Genomic DNA, 18968 nt, shown 5'->3' on the forward strand with positions numbered 1-18968 from the left:
CTCTGCGGAAGCTGCACACACTTTTTATCAAACGTCTTTCCTTAGTTGTCTCTGGTATGTTTGATGTAATTAATTATATTTGTTTCAATTGCACGGTTTAATGTTTTGTTTCTTTTTCTGTTAACTTTTGTGTTAAAAATCTTCATTAATATCTAGCCTCAAAAAATCCAATGATTGAATTAGTGGTTATTTTTTAAAATCTAGTAGATTAATTTTAGATAATTGAGACGGCGCAACGTATACGTCACTGGCAGGGAATGTGTAAATCAACGAGCAATACCGATACATCCGATTTAATCCATATTTCACAGAGAAATTTTTGAGAATGTTCTAAGAAAATTATGCGTAATAATACAAAAAGTCTGGTAATTGAAACAGGGGAGAAATAATAGTCTTATAAATAATTGAATAACGAGAAAAAGATTCTTCCATGATTTTTACGATAACTCAAACCTTCCACATGAATTAATCGTAACAATCAATCACTGCGGAGCTGATCACTATAATCTCGCACCATCTATATGGCATTGATAAACGCAGTTGAAGGAATTTTCCCTCGGTTCGCTTCTTTTTCCAGTCGAAAGTAGTCAAAACTTAATTAGGGTAACCGGATTCAATCGAAGAGTCGTAAAACTGACAAAACTTGAAGGATTTCGCAAAATCACGAATGCACCTTTAATCGAGTACATTGCCGACATAGCGCATAAATCGTGGTCAGAGATATATCGAAATTAAGATTTCGCAAGCGGGTACGGTTCGTTTCAATTAGCTCGAAGGCGCGATCGCGGTCTAATAAATCGTTAATTGGGAGTCGTGGGATTATCCGCAAGAAATTCATGACTTCGAGGAGATCAGCGTCAATTAGCTTTTGACCATAGGTTCAGCCTAATAAATCGTTAATTGGAAACCAAACCGGATAATTAGCGGAAAGCCAGTACCGATGTCCACCGTGAAAAACTAAAAAACTTCACGATCGTCCGGCTACTGGAATTATTTATGATCTTCTCGTTAGTGTCTCGCGGCTGATTTTCTCCCTGTTGCCGATACGCTGCACGTTAGTACTGGCAACCCTATCCTCCCGGTGTCCAGGGCGTGGCGGATCGGTGATTTAGTAAAGTCATTTGTGCCGATAATGCTGACAGATGCCGTCCATCGAGAGTCCTGTTACCCTGGACTCTCCGTGCAACAGGATCTTCTCGTGGTTTCGAGGGGTGGACGCGAAACATGACTATGTTTCGTGGATACCGCGCGGAAATTTGAAGAAAAGTTGCACACGTGGGTTAATTATAAAAATAGAAGAGTTTTACTAGTAAAGTTTCACGGAAAAAATCGTACCGCGTTTGAAGATAACTATAGTTTCGAATTTAGAATGCAATTTTGGGAGATTAAAAGGCATACGACACGTAGCTGTCACTTGTGAATATTATACGGAAGTTTGAAAAAAAGACAACGTATATGGATTGATTAAAAAGTTCAAGAATTCTATTAGTGGAGTATTATTGGAAAAATTTGAGCTGCGCTTGAAGATTATAAATTAATAAGATTGATATACATTCTGATATCGAATGCAATTTTGGAAGAGTCAGATCGGAAAATGTGAAACGTGAAAGATCGCCTTTCGTGAATATTGGGGGGGGGGGGTGAAATATTTTGCAGATAGAAAAATTGTTGATTTATATACAATTGTAAGATTGTGGAAAAGTTTCAATATGGGAAGATTCAGAGAGAGAATACGGAACGTGATCGCGAATATTCCAAAGTGTCTTTAGCACGTGGATTAAATTAAATCTGCACGACTCGTGAACTAATCATACTTTAAGAATTCAAAGCTGGTCAGTTTCCTTCATGGAATGCAATTTATTTCAGCGATTCAGAATGCACAATTGTACAATTCGAAGAATGTAGACAAGTCATGACAATCTGTTCGGTAAATACACGCTGTAAAAATCCACTGAAGAAGAATACCTTATACAAATTAAATTAATTTAAGCCAACATTTGCAGTGATTCTCAGGGATTATACCAGAAATTTTCCGCGCCTTCCTCTATCTTAATGCAACATCCGAGGATATTACGAGCGTTCTTAGAGGAATTTTCTTGCCATACGAAGCTGAACGCGTACCGAATGAAATTTTCATGGAAACCGCGCTTAATTGCCAGGAGATAACGTGAAAACGCAGTGGATTCCAGGCGTAAGAGTCACGGAACAACGTAAGCCCCGTGTTGATTCGCGTGACGAGTGCAGCGTTCATCATCCCACCGACGATGTAGTGCACGTGAATTTCGTTGCACGTGAGAACAACGTACGTCGTATTAGTACTTCCGTGAGAGAAAATTGATCGCGAAAAGAAAGAAGAATTAAAGAAACAAGCACGACAAAAAAATAAAAAGAAATATAACACTTACCTGGGTTTGCGTCAGTCCAAGACTCGCCGCGAGCTCCGCTCTTTCTGGTAGCGCGAGATATTGCGTTCTCTGGAACCGCCTGTTAAGCTGTTGCAACTGAAGGCTGCTATAGATCGTCCGTGGTTTCCTCATCTTCTTGCCTTTACCGTTCCTCAAGGAACCGCCGCCACCACCGCCGAGCTCATCGACGAGACTGCCACCCTTGTCACCCAATGGCGAGAGGTCTGCGAACATGCACCACCCTAACATCAACTTTCAGAATCCTCATCACCGATTGTGTACGAACTAAAGAGAAATTTAACGAAAACCTAAACAAAACTATTCGACAGATACTTGATTTATGACACATTTAGAACGATAGAACGATTTAATTATCTGATCCAAATTCGAAACGATTCGTTGACGTTTGTGGGAAGAGAAAAGAACGGAAGGAATGGAAAGAGAAATTAGTTGAACGCATTATAACATCGAAAGAAAAGGATGAAAGGCTTGTCGAAGATCGCGACAAAAGGTTCGGGCGTAGGTAGCCGCGATAAATCATGATTAATCTCGTGTAATTTGCCACGTGTGATCGCTATCGTGGCGAACAATATCGGAGTGCTAACCATAGTGTAATTAATTAAAAAAAATTGTTATAAATTAATCATCGAATAATTACGCACCGACTAAATAAACGCATCGTGCCAGCCCGGCGAACGCTATCGTACGTACGATCGCGCCATTATGTTTATACCCTAATTACAATGTAGCGTAATACGGCGCGCGGTGTGAATCCTTGAACGTAACACAGTCATTTAGAAATCCAAACAGGCCAGCCTTGTCATTTTCCACCTAATGCGGCGCGTTCAAGGAAATGTCATCCTGGAAAATTCACCATACGCGCGTGTCTCTGTGTGCATGCTATGAAAATCGGTATAGTAAAACATACATCAACATGGCCTCCATCGAACAGGTGTAGCAGAAAATTCTCGAACGTAGCATGGTTGATAACAAAACTTGTAATTACCAACTTTTGAATTAGTAATTCGAAATTTCTAACTACTCGCGCGTGATCTTCTACCTTTATGAAATCTATAGCGATCAGTCGGATATGCATACGACGCGTGTATACATACATACGATATGATTTTTATGATTTATTGCTGGCCGTGTCACCAGTAACGGGGGCGTGGAAGACTGACCCGTGGATCAACGAGTTTCAAGATCGATCGCGGAACGACACGGAGATTTTGATTACGCGTAAAATGGCAGATATTAACAAGCAACCCCTGCTATACTTGATCTTTTCTTGCCAGGTTATATATGTACGTACACCATACTTGGCGGGATATTTACGATACGCAATCGCGTGTTAGGAGGAGTTACGGGGTCTTTCCATCGGCAAGGATTCTTCCAGAAGGCGGTGTCCTTCGTTTAACGAGACGTTTTTGCGCTGTCGTGACCGGTATCGTCGAATACATTAACCTACACGATTTTATGTCAGGTTGAACGCGATAATGCTTATTCGGTGTTTTATCGTGGCAGGTCAGTGGAGCCATGATGTCGCCGAATATAACGTGTCATTTCGAAAGGAATAATAGCCGTCCCGTTATCTTTACGCATTTTTATGCAATGTCTTTGACATATAGCGACGCGCTATTGATAGGACGCACTATATTTCTGTGGAAAATATCGTAGCTTAATTAAATACTGAGAAAAACTGTCTTTTTGCCGCGATTAATTAAAATTTTCAATTTTTAAATTCAACGTGTTAACCACTACTGGTAAGCAAGTTCATGGTACATTTATAATGTAGCATATTTTGTGAGAATGATGGTAATCGAGCTTTCATTCCATCTGATTTCGGAATTAGATATGCGCTTCTTTTATTCCGATGGATTTATTACCTGCTTTTGGAAAGGTTTATATTTTTTGAACCTAAGCAATAATTTTCCTTTCCTATTATCAATTTTAATATAAACTTAGAAAATCTACAAAAGTTTTTTCATGCATTCCTCTTTCGTTTGAAAATCAGGGAAAATATCGATATAAAAGGATTTCTATTTCATCATCGATTATCCATAAATCCCAAGAAACATAAAACTAGAACACACTGACACTGGACACCAAACCGATACGAATTACCATTTCTATCAGTAGATTTCCAATTTTTGTACATTTATGGACAGTCCAAAATGCATCAAATATGCAAAAATATTGAAAATATCCAAAGTAGAATCTCCACTTAAAATGCATTTCTATATCGAATCTTCATAAAAATACAAATTTACATAAGTATCCGTCTAAGCACAAACATCGTGAATTACGCTATAATGCATATACCAGACACATTGCCAATCATTTCATTGATTATGAATGAATCACCGCGATAATCACAACCTATGATGCAACATCGTGGCACAGAAGTGCATAAAAGCATAAAGTTCAGTGAAAACTGTAAGAAAAATCGGGAAACGAAGGAGAGGCACGGTTTTACGATACATTTTTCTCGGGAGTGCTTATGCGTTGCAAGAGCTCGCGGAGTCATTAGCGCGACGGTGTATGCAAAGCGGTCGCTGAAAACCGCTCCGGTCGCGGTGAAACTACTACTTTAGCATAATTCGCGCGGCTCATTTGCGAGCGGTCGTGCGTTCCCTGTTTCCTTTACGCGCGCGTTCCCTTCCCGATTTTCGCGTGTACGCGATCGATCGATCCGCGGTTGCCTGTTATTTCACCGGGAATAACCGTTCTCGAAGAGGCAATTTATCGTCCTATATATCCTCGATGCAGATATAAAAGCAACTACGATACCGTAAAATATAATTAATACACCATTCATCAGAACCAAGAGGTTAACGTTTCGCGAGTGATCAACGATTCTACGCGAGTTTCTGTGAAAAATCGTTTGGTCACGGATCGAAAAGAACTGTGCTAAGCCTCGATGCAGATGAGCAGCGCAGTTGCGATTTCGCTCAGGCGACGATGTGTAATTCGATGGGTTTGTGCTTCTAAGATTTGATACAGACGAGCGAGTTTCGTCGCGTGAATGCAGTGTGTTGAATTATGTAGGGAAATATATGTGAGTGAGCGCATTCGCAATAATTTCGCGCGAATTTGCGATGCATAAAAATCGAGAAGCGCGCAATTCAACATATTTGTATTTACTATATGCTTAGACACATTCGACTGTAACGTGCGAATTTTCCTATTTTTAGCCATTTACATATAATTCGCTGAATACTAAAAAAGTTGCGTTTATGTACATTGATGTCTACGATAATTTGAGTGACTTCGAAATTTGATAGATATTGCCTGAACACTTTGAATCTAAAATATATATAACTTCTAATCATTGACAAATTTAAAATAATATTTGTGTAAGCATAACAAAAAACCTTTACTTAGCTTTTATAGAAAAAATGAAATAAGATATAAAAAATGTATTCCTTAAACAATTATCAGTAATACTGTAGACAAAGGTCAGAAAAGGAAAATCATATATGAAAAAAAATTCCCAATTTTAGAATTATCTGCGAAGATAAAAATATCCGTTGAAAAATGAAAAAAATAAGAATCCTCATACATATTATCACATGTCCGACAATGAGCGTTATTATATCGCTATATGTGCATTGTTTTCTGTTCGCTAACGTTGCATGCCTGGCAAAAAAACTCTCACGAGAAAAAAAACCACTCCTCCGTATCGAGCCTCGTATTTCTAATAACACAATGCACATGACCATGCAATCCAGCTATTCGACGAATAAATCTGTCAAATCTCACACCATCGCCACTAAAAAATCGCAACGTCTCTCTGTGTCCAGCTCTAGCCCTGTCAATGGAATACGAAGTCAAGTCCGAGTGGAAAAACAGCAGAGTTAGAGACGAATAGTTTATCGTCGATCGCAACAGCTAGCCGCGACCGGTGCACTTTGCGTGACGACCATTCGAACCCCACTTTTCTCATTGTCAGCTGGGGGGACGAACCAGGATCCGGTTGAGTGGCAGCCACACGATATCTACGGATGTATCTAAGCCAGAGAAAACACGACTTCCGTGCAAAATCTTCGAACCTGCGAGAAGAGAAAAAGGGGAAGAAGAAGAAAATCCATCGTCGCTGCCATCACCATCTATAGAGCAACTTGGAATTTCCATCTTTGAAAATCTGTCGGGTGATCCAATAGTGCTCCAGGTCGGTGTTCCTAATCCTTGTGAAAACAACCGTTTAATACCTAATCCATCACCCTGGCCGTAGACCCCAGAACTCTCTATCCGAAGGGCGCATTGTCTTTGAACCGTTCCGGATTAATTTGACCGGTGGTTGGTCGCTGCCAGGCCCGGTGACTAATGTAGAGTTCGGTAAAGGTAGCCACGCTAATTGGATTCTGGTTCCCGGGATCGTTTGCTTCGTTGCGACTCGACATGGATGGGCTCAACGTCGATGACAAGGCAACGGCCAAACGGAGAAGAAGGCTCGGCCAGGGACGATGTTAATGGACGGTTCATTTGTCGCAACCGATGAGATTGCTCGTTGATATACGGCTACCACCTAACGGTGCACTGTTTGCGCATTGTCGAGTATGAGATCGGTACGGTGGTACACGATTGTGTACACGATACGAGATCGTCCCTTCTTTCGTACTCTCTTGATTCTGACAAGTCGTCGCAAATAAAGTTTCGGACGACTTCATTAATCCTCCTTGGTTATATGACGGTTCCGATGTCCAATTTCTGATCAATGTTTTTTTATGTTTTCGCATGAGGTGGAAGTGGAATGGAATTGGGAAAAGAAAATCGAAAGAAGTATAAAATAACATTAAAAAGTTAACAGTTATGATTAACGAAAGGAGATAGCGGTAGAAGGAGTTACGAACTTAGTGTTGTAAAAGTATTTCTTGAAAATTTATATTGCTACATATAGGCTGAATACATTAAAAGAAAAATTGCGACGCCAGTGAATATAGCTTATGCATTTACAGAAGTCAAAAGAGAATAATCCACAATGTCGGTAGTTGAATTAAAGATTAAGATCAATTTTAGAACAGACATAGATAGATTTTATAGTTTCATTCCATATGGAAATATATATTATAAATGCAGCTAAACTACGAACAGCTTTTAAAAATAACTTATTAAATGTGAATTACGAAACGTTACACGTGACTCGTAACATGAAGTTGATGGAATGGTATTCAAATATTTCATATATTTCCTTCTTCTCTAAGCACATTTGACAAGGGTATTAAATTGGAGGTGTCAAGTATTTTACCAGAAAGGTAGTTGAAAGGAACGACACGCGGCAGGTGGCCAGAGCCCGAGGAGGATGTGCAAACAATAGCGTGCTCCTTTGTAATTAACTCGCGATCGCGATTCTAAAACGATATTTATTATTTAATTAATTCAATCGCTTTCATCAGGCTCCGTGCCTGATTCGCAGAGGATTACGAGCAGCAAAGAGCAACGGGCAAATTCTTTCGTCGCAATTTGTCACACGTGTAAACGAGCTTCTCGTAATGATTAATCACAAACGATCGGTACACGATATGTTCGAATTAACCAATTATCGCTGTACAATTACGACAAATCGCGCGTTACCACGCGGAAGAACGTGTGTAACTTTCTTTAATCATAAAAGACAACAATAAGAACCAAGAAGAAAATGGAAAACGCTTAAGAAAAAAAAAGCATTACGATGACCGAGTGATCTACGAGGATCGACGGAGCAATCAATAATCGACGTAGCAACACGTGGCTATCGTTCGATAGATCAATTCTACATTATCGTAACCACTCTCTGAGAACGCTGTTAATGGAGGCAGACATAACGTTACGACACGGCAATCGCGATTTGTCGCCATTCGTTGGAAACACAACGACGAACTCTCTCCTCGAGCAGAATTTTCTACCACGCTAATCCGGTTCTTACGCGAACTCGTCATAGTTCTATCCTGCTGGGGTCCGTTCTAATGGTTTATGAAAACCGAGCACGAAGAAATTGTCATCCTAATGAGAGAAAATGACCTATAATCTGAACGATTCCGTGGAATCGTGGAACCCATTCGAAAGAACGCATCGTAGAACATTTGCCCATTACCGATCACGGACCCTTGGAAAATACGTTCGTTTCTTCCTTCCCATCGATGGTCAAGTATTTGCAATTTTCCAAATCGAGAGGAAAGGAAGGAAGGGAGAAGAAATTGCCGAGAGTCAGAGCCCTCGACCGTTTTACTGGATTCTTCTATGCAACGATGGGTAAACGTATCGTGTAACGTGCAAATATCTCGAGGGACGAACCCTTTTTTCATATACTTCACCATCGGGGGGGATTCACCGTTTCCTTTCTATCCATATTTATCTATTTTTTTTTTCCTACTCTCCTAGCAATTTTCGACAAACTCACCGATTCAAGATTACCTATAACCGATATCCCAGTGCTTCGAATTACGGAAGGGGTGGTTCCAAACAGGCGAGAACCTCTCGTGGTTTTCATAATGCAGGAACGTTGGAACGTGCACGTTTGCGGCGGTAAAAGACAGGTGGAAAGGAAGAAGAACCACCGGTCATTATTAATTTACGCGATAGATAGGGTTCGCAGGGGAGGTTGCCGATTGTCCCCTTCAGAAAAGACAGAAGCCTATAGCGAGTTCCCGTAGAGAAGGAAAAACTCGTGTAAATTCCTCTTCAATTAATTTAGGATTTTATCGAGTGTCTTCCGTGTCGGGAATACCGTCGCGTCTAAAGAACTAAATATTGCACGTTTCTATCGACGGCAGCGACGATATCGTCGCTCGTGTTCGCCGATTCGCGGTTGACAGCTTCATCAGCAAAGAGATACGATATACCACTGGTATTTCAAGCAACAATTCTAAAATTGACGCATCGTGCTGATCATTTCTTTTCAATCGTCGTAACGACGAGCTTACTTAGCGAGGAATCGATGCTGATTTTTCTTTCACGGCACACGGTGAGAAATTCATAGAACGTTTCCCTTTATATATAACGAAATTTGGAAGATTTGAAAGAAGTTGACGGAATTTTGCAATTGCTGATTGAGAATATTCGGAGTACTCTAAACTAATTTTGCAATTCGCAGACTATTGTACGTGGCTAAATAGTTTTACATGTAAGAGTGAAAATTGTGTGAATTTAAAAATAATTGATTACAAAGGACATTGTAATTATTGATCGAGGATATTAAAAACATTTTGCGAATGTTTCTTTTCTCTGAACACATTGGTGTATGAATAATTTCATACATAAGACGAAGGGTGAAAATATGTACGTGTATCTAACTGTTTGTATTTCAAATGCCTGCATTTACATATTGAATAAAAATTTCTGTGAATTTTTTAGAGAGCCAAGGTGATTTATGAGAGAAACAAATTGCAGTTTTACGGAAGTGAAACCTTATCAGAAAAAGAAGACAAAGATGAGAAATGCAAAGATGTTTAGCAAAATAACAACCAGCTTTATATATCTAATTGCTTGGCGTTAGCCAATATGTAAATATAAACTAGAAAAAGAGGACAAGATGAAGAAAACATGGATGCATGATTGCATGATGCACAATTGCACATATTGGAATTTAGTTAACTGTATTGAAATATACAGTAAAAACTCGCGTGAACTTCGAAGAAGTTGACGAGGAAAAAACACACGAAGAAGAAGGCAAGGGAAATGTGCAAAGAAACGAAGAACAGTTGCGTATCTGACTGCTTGAATATCTAGCGACGCTTTTCGAAGACACAGGGAGGTCGCGACTATTCTCATTCAGCCGGGGGGCTTTTTGTTTCGTTCGTTAGCCGCTTTGCGGGACTTTTTCGGATCCCAAGAGGATTCTCTTTCCTAGTCGTATATCTTATTCCGTTTCTCGGCGTTATTGTGCCTGCCCAGGCCGTCGACCGATCCACTACCTGCTACTCTAGATTCTCTCTTCCGTTTTCGTTTCTTTTTTCGTCGAGCGCCTACCTCGCCAGATGCGAAATCAACTAAAGAAGTTTACGATTTTGACTTGGCGTCCGATCGCCACGCGAACGCGCAACCATAATGTATTTCCAACTATCTGACCTCCCATATGTGAAACGTTTCAGGATTAGATAATGGAACTACCAATTTGTGTTAAAAATATCGCAACATCGCTTCTATGTACTTATCGACGAATTATGCGTGGAATTGTAACGAGTATTCGGTTGAAATACGTTACGAATGTAATGCGTTTTAAGTAGAATTCTACCGCCGGGATCAGACATCCGACTCTTGGGAAATTTAAAAGCATCGTTATCAGAAAAAGTATCACAATCGAATATAGTAATAGCGATAATTATACGTCTGATAACGATTCTTTAGGGTATTTCTAGTTGATATGGTTTATGAGAATATTCTATTATTCAAAAAACTTCGTATTCTAATCTATGCTAATTGCTACTTGCTTTGAAAGACTCACAGCGAATCTATCAATTTAAACTATTCGACAGTATGGTTATTAGAAAATAGTATTGGTAAGCTTCGCTGTAAACCTTCCAACAGCTCTCCGTTCCAAGAAATTACTCATAGAAAATCCCTCTTATACACACTTTAAGCTTTTAAATAAGCTACTTTGGTATCTTTTAAGATCAGCTGGAAACAAGATTAGAGAAAAGATTGACTAGATTGTCAACGTACAACCATCGCCTTCTTCGTCATAGATCGGCGCCGATTTCCAAGGAACGAGGAGCACAGAATTAAGTTAACTATCTTTATTCTAATAGTAGGAATAAAAAAGGCTGCGAATACATACAGTTAGGGTACTCACCGTCCTTGGGCGGTGAGGGGCACTGGGGCGCGTACGATCCCAGGTGATATCCGTAGGCGTTGTGCTGGTGCATGGGCGCGAACGGATATCCGGCTAGCGCGGACCTAGGACTGGGGAATCCTGCATCCGCGTGTTGTTGATTCCCGCTGCCTGGTCCGGACGTTTGGTGACTTAGCGCGCCGACTTGATGCGGGAATTGATGAGCACCAGGCACATTGTGTCCGCCAGGATAACCACCACGTAGACTGGCGGGATTGTACAGATTATTATGTTGCAATTCGATGAATGCCGATTTTCCACTTTGTGACACGGGCGTGCTCGACGTTGTACTATCGCCACCGTTTCCACCGGGTGGTCCAGGTGTCACCGAGCCCAATCCCGTGTGATGAAGATGCTGTTCCATGTCGGAACCACCGCCTCCGGCACCTGCACCACCGCCACCGCCACCACCGCCGCCTCCAGACGGTCCACCGCCTCCCGACATGCTATTCGGGGTCGGGGTACTAGACGGACAGGGGTCGCCCGCCCCGAATGGGCTCCCCAGGTCCGTGAAGTTGAGCGTCGTCGTGCTGCCCGGACGCTCCACCTTAGTCGCGACGTCGATGCCGCCGCCACAGCCTACGGTTCTCGCGGACAAACTCGCCGACGACGTCGTCGCCGCCGCCGTCGCGCGAACGCCGTACGGGGCCCGAATCTTGGGGCCTCTGTTTCACGTTTCACGACTGGTCACTATTGATTAATGGTTCGCTTATCGGTACAATGTTAATTTCCTATAAACAGGCGACATTTGAATATTCCTCATTTACTTCGTTTCAGATCGCGGATGGTTTTAATGGCTTTATCGGTGTTGCTATATTCGATAGATTTATGAGACGACGATTGATGAGGATTGTTCAAAGGAGTTGATTTAGGTAATCTCTTCACTGCCACTTTAGAACGAACTGTAGTATGATGTTCGAATTGTCACTAGATTTAGTTAATTGTTTCTCTCACGTGTTCACAAATACACTAGTTTTGTAATTCTCCGCCAAGTAGTCTGCATTAGCTCGGTTACAGTTAGATCACTAAGCACTTCACCCGCGTAGCCTTTACGGAACTGAATCCAATTTCATGGATCATATATTTGAGAAGATGCACCAAAGTCATGCACAGGTAGTTTTGTACTGGTCAGCTCGATCTACGGTAACGTTCTCCGTGATCGAATAAACTGCCCATCGGAGTAATGGTTCTTTGCACTGCGACGGAGCGGGGGATCACGTTCTTGGTCCCGTCGATCACTGTTCCAACAATCGTCACTGTTTATCACGTTCCGATCTTGCACCAACGCGAGAATAGTCACGATACCGGGTCGAAATCCGTGGTATAAGATCGTCCTGGGTATTTGGAGCCACACTTGGGATATCGCACGATCGACGGTTTGGAAATTTGGTCTAGCTTCTCCGACGGAGATCCGGTAATCTGTCGGTCGAAACTGTGGTCCTAGCGTGACAGTACACTCGCGCGAACTGCGTGATTTAATTGTACGTCGCCGATGACACAGAGGCGTGCGCGCGCGCGCACGCTCGCTCTCGTTCAGCGGCAACCAGCAAGTGCTTTTTCCACACGCGCGTATGCCGTGATTATTCGACGCCGATGAGCATCGTGGCTCGGCCGACGTGGTTGTCGACGAGAGAAAACGGTCACGACGATTCGCCGATCACCGTAGGGAAGAAGAGGAAGAAGAAGAAGACGACGACGACCGACGAAGAAGAGAGAAAAGCACACACGCGCGCCTGGCCCAGTAACTGCAGTGCACACCGCGCGGCGCGGACCGGTATAATGATACATAATGAAGCCGAAGCCTCTCCCCGGAGCCCGGTGCGCCGTTTCCGAAAGTCGCCGCGGTGGCGCCACTCAAGGCCACACCCACGTTGGCCGTTAGCGCGCTACGCGATTGGCCGTTCCACCATTCCCCCACTTTGTGTCTGTGACGTCTAGCCGATCGATTGGTTGTATGGAGGCCATTATGGTGTCCGTGTGGGAGTTGACGAAATCGGACCATGCCCACGGTTTACCGACACCCTCGGGGCACCTTCGCTCGTGGAGGTGTTTTCTCTACCTGTCCGGGGACCCTTTTCGTTCGTAGTGCGCGTACGACGCTGCCACTACTCCTGACAGACTCTGTCGGGGGTATAGCTCCGGTAAAGAAAGCCAGAGACCACGCTCGACCAGCGACGCTTGTATGCATGGAGCGCCGAGTTTCGGGCCGCCGCCGCCGCCGCCAACGACGACAAGAGACTCCCCCGTTCCCCTATCTACCGCCAATTCGATGGGAATCGAGGGTTGAGGGTGACGCTGACATCTGGGACGCGAGTGAATTTCCCTTGCCGAAAGATTGAACGTAGTTCCTGTTTCGCTGCTTCGAATTGGAGTATCTAGTGAAGACTATTCTTCCGCGACTTTTGCGCTATCTATCGTAGAATAATTCGAAAATGATACGATTTGGCTTTTCGAAGTAATCGAACAGATTATTTATTATTGATATTCGCGATAAAAATTAGAATATACGATATTGCCTATTTCGGATCATGTAGATTGTTATCTTATGATATTATGGCTTTTGAGATTACATCTAGACGAAAAACTCGCGAAGATGCAACAAAAAACTGTCGGACGTCAACGTGACAGTTTGGCAACAGACGTCCTTGGCCCCGCCCATTAGCCCACCACGAAAGGAGTGGACCGGTGACGGAGGTGGAATACCTAGGACGACACGTTTTTCCGTTCTCGTGTACACGCAACTCGATTGCTAATTACTCGGTTCCATTTTTCGAGTGAAGCCTTCTACTGAACACATTTGATACTGCACTTTTTCATTAAGGTCGTACACACACGAAGTTTCCTGGGATAGTCATCCATTACGTCGCAGACCCAGACCGATGATATCGTAAAAAATTTTTCTATCTTCTCAAAATAATTTTTTCCCCGCTTCTTTCGCTTGTCTAATATTTTTTAAAAATTTCACAAAACTTTAGAGTTAGAACGTATACGCCGAAGACTGCACGCCGCGAAAAGGCACGGGAACAACGCGTCGAGCCGTGTGACCTAAATTTTCCTCAAAAGATGCTAATCTGGCTGCGGTGGTCGCATTATAGGTAATAGAATTTTTTATCGGAACAATTTCTCGCCGGCTATACAGGAGTTGGTAGCACGGACGCGGTGTAGAAAAAAATTCAGCCAGTGAGCAAATTTCGTAACGCGCTTGGTCTTTTTGCTGATCGTATCTGCGCGAATGCAGCACGGTAGACAGGTGAAGGCGCGGAAAAGGATCAGATCCCATTCGTGGATAATCCGAAGCGTGGTTGCTCGCCCACGAACAACCTTTGTCTCCTTCTTCTGTCCATGCAATTAATTAGTATGCGAATAATCTTCTTTCACCTGCAATTTCGCGACCATATTGGAGAATCGACACGAGTTTTGTCGAAATTGATCAAAGGGTTGATACGGTAGAACTTTGGCTATCGGAATATCGATTAAGAGAATAATCGATTAACTAAAACGTTCAGCAGTGGTGAATTTGGATATGATTTCTTGTAAGGAAGATTGGAAAACAAGAACAGAAACGTAACGAGATTTGGCTGCTATTTTTCTTTTCTTTTTTTTTTTTTTTTTTTTGCATATTCTTATTCGAAAATGTTTTATCGTAAAATAGCTCACATTTTTGTTCAGAAACTCTTGTTCTTGTTTGATATTAATATTTCTAAAATAGTCTAGAATGAATGATTGTTTCTCGTATGAAAACAAAGTGATTCCATTTGATGCATCTCATTCAATCAATGTTTTACTGTATTTCGCAAGCTTTTCACGCATCAAAAATACTACCATAAATCATCAGGTTACGCTTTATCGCTCAAATCCCGATATCTTATCAAACGTGTTCGTGTCGTCTTGAAATATCTAGTGAACGACCACAGTGTTACGTGATTGCGACTGGGATGCGCGTTATTGGCTCCCGTTACGGGGCAGGATTAAAGCTGACAAAATCAGGACGACAGCAAACGTCTAATTAAGTCGAAAGTCTTCGAGCGGCTGGGAAACGACACGTTCCACGCCAGCCAGTCCCTTATCTGATCGTTCCTAATCGTCTTCCCAGAATTGACGTTATTTTTTTCATCCGCCCCCGTCGGCAATTTTTTTTCCATCCTCACGTTTCCAGCAAACCATTGTTTCCTACATAAGCTTTAACTATGAATGACTCTGGTAAATTTACCCAACCACGTAATCGACTGATCATAATTTTAATTATGCACAAGTATATATCATCGTTATATGTACCTATAGTGATATTATAGGGATGAAAGAACGAGAAAGAAAGAATTAGAATTGGGAGCAAAAATAAAATAGAGTATTTGATAGGTAATACCACCATGACAGCTAACACGAGGACATTTCTTCGATCGAATGATAATTACACCTAATCAGCATCGCTGGGCACAATTACCGACTATACAGCGTGTATCGTCTGCAATGATACTAGTTGCCGGATAATATCCCGTTCATTAACATTGCATCACGTTCCAGCGGCGCACACCTACTCGATGCTTCAATTATACGAATATTTATTCTTGATGCGATTGCCTGGACGACGTGAGATTAATTACACAATAACCTATCGAGATAGAAAACTATGGAAGAACTAATTTCCGCGTAAACAGCGCCGTGTAAATTGTACGACGATAATGTAGTAAGAAGAACGAATACTTGGGGGTGGTGGAAATTGGATATTTTTCGCCTCGCTTAAAAAAACTCATAGAGAACGTAAAAATATAAAGTTCTTAGTAAAGAAATATACTATGTTCATTTAATGGAAATCTGCAAGTTCGTGCTCTGGAGATAGCGATCCATCTTCAAAATAATTCGAAGAAACTGTGCACGTGAACAAATTGCGGAATCGAAGAAAACCAAAACAACTATCGCAAGATCGTACTATATCAGAATGGCAACTACACATTGACTTTAATAATACACATACTGCCTTTAATAACCAATTAAAAGGAGATAAAAGAACAGTTCATGAAGGATAAATGCGTAGTTCCAGTTCTAGTATGTAATTATAATTTTAATAATTTTCCACGTATTCGTGAAGCTTGATATTTATTACTACAAGTGGATTAAGAACATTTTCCAATTCCGAGCATCGCCGAAAATGACCACTCTCAAACTCTCAACCGTTCTTTCTGATCCAAGCAAAAGAGAGTAAACGACGTTGGAGGAGGATTTTTAACCAGTAGGTCAAAGGCTCGAGGATAACCAGTGTTCGTTTAAAGGATCCGTTTCACCCATCGATGGTTATAACCGGATGCAAAAATAACCATCGAAGTGCCGGCGGTGGAGTACTTAAAATCGAATTTTTCTACGTCTCCCGAAGAAAATCACTTCCCTCTTGGTAATGCAGGGGTACCGATGCGCCCTCAGGTACGGTACTAGGCCAAAAGAGCGTGGCACGCTCTTACAGCGCGAAATTACATTGGGGGGCTAATTGCACGGCGGCGGTAGCGCAAACACGTGTCATCAGTTGACCACCACCACCAACACCAACACCAACAACACAACGAACCACCACACACTATCATGGTTCGGCATGGCCATCACCATGCAATACCCATGGTGGGTAGCTGCGCGGTCGGTTGTGTACGGTGAATTACGTAATTGAGGTAAATGGCGGCTATCCAGAGTGCGGGGAACTGTGCTAAATAAAATGCCATTCAATTAGGCGACGAGAGGACCCGTGTCGACGTTCCTGCTTCAGCGTTGACTGCCTCCGACTGTGACGAGCCACCGCGCAACTTTCCTAAAGCCGATAGATTCTCCAACCGAAACTTTCTACTTTAAAAGGATCCAGCGATAGTAAGAATCGACGGATAATTGGGCAGACGTAATCAGCACGCCTTGTTGCTTCTCTTTCGAATATATCGGTGAACGTTAGGATTGCTGGTTGTCGTAGAATGTTGAAATATTTGGGCAAAGTCGAATATGGTAAGTCTTATGGAATTTCGTTCGGTGAATTTGTAGATTCCTATTTGTTTAAGTAGAGAGAAAGGATTTTCAGCGATCCAATAAATATTCGTGTGAGATGTTTCAATGATTATGAATAAGAGGGATGAAGATTCGTGATGATGAAAGGTATGTTGATTATGGTGGATAATCAGGCAGGTTTATTTAAAAAATGTTGTCTTTGAAATGTCTAGTTTTCATTGGGAAACTGAAGCAATAGCGTAATTTTACAAGCTTTGAGTATCAGTAGATTTTCTCGTATAACAGTAACAAGTTCGAAGCAGATAAAGTTTGCAGGTGAATTTTACAAATTACAAGCTGCGATAATTAATTGTTATATTCGGCGTAAAATTGTAAGATTACAGGAACCGTTTGTGCAAGTCAAATCCGCAACTTCAAATTTATCATCTCTCAATCGATTAATGCTATTACAATTAGTAAATTATCGTGCAAGAAAACGTTGACAGAACTTGAAACTACATTGAGGTACATGAATAAAGTCGAACATGAGGATCTTTAAAATCTTTCATTCAAGCAATTTTCCAAGCTTTTAATTTCAATTCCAAGTTTCAGTGGAGAGAAAGGTATCTGAATGCTTCGACGAATTTGCGCGTGAAACGTTTCAAAATTTCTACTTGCTTAAATGGAACGACCGAGGGATGGAGCGAAAAAAATCGACGGCTAGATAGACGATGCTCCATTCAGCGATTTCTTAACACACCTTCCTTTTTTTATGGACCAATTTCGCGATTCTATGCTACGAGAGGGGAAAACAGAGAAGCACAGAGCCGTTCTCCGAGTGGAAAGTAGAATATAAACAGTGGCGGCGTGGAAACTCGTGCACGAAAATTACACGGCGAAGTGGCGGTTTTATTCTACTCACGGTTCTCGTTTCCCCGGCCAAATCAAAACGACGTAAAAATATTTCTAAATTACAGCGCGAAGTAACACTTTTATCGCCCCGGTGTAATTGCGCTCGCATCTCGCAAAACGAGAACTTTCTCTTGCCTCTACTTTCGCAGTTTCCGCGATCGCCACTTTTCCATTCCTTCTCATTTCCATTCCTGCCGATGATACAACGATCCTGTCCCCCGATCGTACAAAAACAAATTTTATAGCGTGTCTTTAGACGTCGTCGAATTAACCAGGTGAAATCATCCCCCTATTATTGCTACGTTAGTAAGAAGTATGATATAGAAGATAATGTATTAATCCTAAAAGGATGATCAAGAATAATAATCTCAAGAATTTCAGGGAAGCAATTTTTTTATACTTTGCGATTTTTCCACCAGCATTCTCGCTACCTAATATTTCGAAGGCTAGCTAACAGGGATACGAAAGTTTAATTAACACATTAAAGTTATCAAATAAGAAGAAAATGAGATTATGAAAGAACATCACAAAAGATTCGTGCATAAAATTAAGTATGAAGGATACTAATTATAGGATATTAAAGAAAATGAAGTTTTAATGAGTTTAAGAACTCGAGTGAACAAAAACTATCTTAAAGGAATGGGAAAAAATTGTTCTGCCATCTCGAAAAAAAAAAATCAAACTGGTTTTAAATCGTAAAATACAATGAAGAAAGAAGAAAAATTAGATTACTAACTAAAAATGGAAGAATAAGAAATTAAATGAATCTTTAACATCTTTTACTCGAATCCATAAATAAATATGAAAAATTTCCAAATTCTCTAGTCTCGTCTCAGAACAAGATCTTTCTACAATCGCGATTACAAGGGTACGAGCAAACTTCCATC

At 41.5% G+C, this 18968-nt stretch overlaps 2 protein-coding genes across 8 annotated transcripts in view; one reads left to right on the forward strand and one right to left on the reverse strand.

Moving 5' to 3' along the window:
• The window catches only part of Dll (homeotic protein distal-less), a 111089-nt gene extending 98089 nt beyond the window's left edge, over nucleotides 1–13000 (reverse strand). Inside the window, exons 1-2 of one of the 7 annotated variants that reach the window (XM_069124667.1) lie at nucleotides 11176–13000; nucleotides 2406–2629 (exon numbers count right to left, since the gene is read on the reverse strand). In XM_069124667.1, the coding sequence (XP_068980768.1) occupies nucleotides 2406–2629; nucleotides 11176–11659 (708 nt within the window). In that variant the 5' untranslated portion in view covers nucleotides 11660–13000. Of the gene's footprint in view, nucleotides 1–2405; nucleotides 2648–11160 lie in introns of all 7 variants that reach the window. The other 6 variants (XM_069124665.1, XM_069124664.1, XM_069124666.1 and 3 more) reach the window with 6 other exon arrangements.
• Gad1 (glutamate decarboxylase) overlaps nucleotides 1–18968 on the forward strand; it is a 171872-nt gene that overhangs the window by 87384 nt on the left and 65520 nt on the right. The gene's annotated exons all lie outside the window — the stretch shown is intronic.

The sequence above is a fragment of the Bombus flavifrons genome, chromosome 12 (genome assembly GCF_040668555.2).
Source record: "Bombus flavifrons isolate JBK064 chromosome 12, iyBomFlav1_principal, whole genome shotgun sequence".
NCBI lineage: Eukaryota > Metazoa > Arthropoda > Insecta > Hymenoptera > Apidae > Bombus > Bombus flavifrons.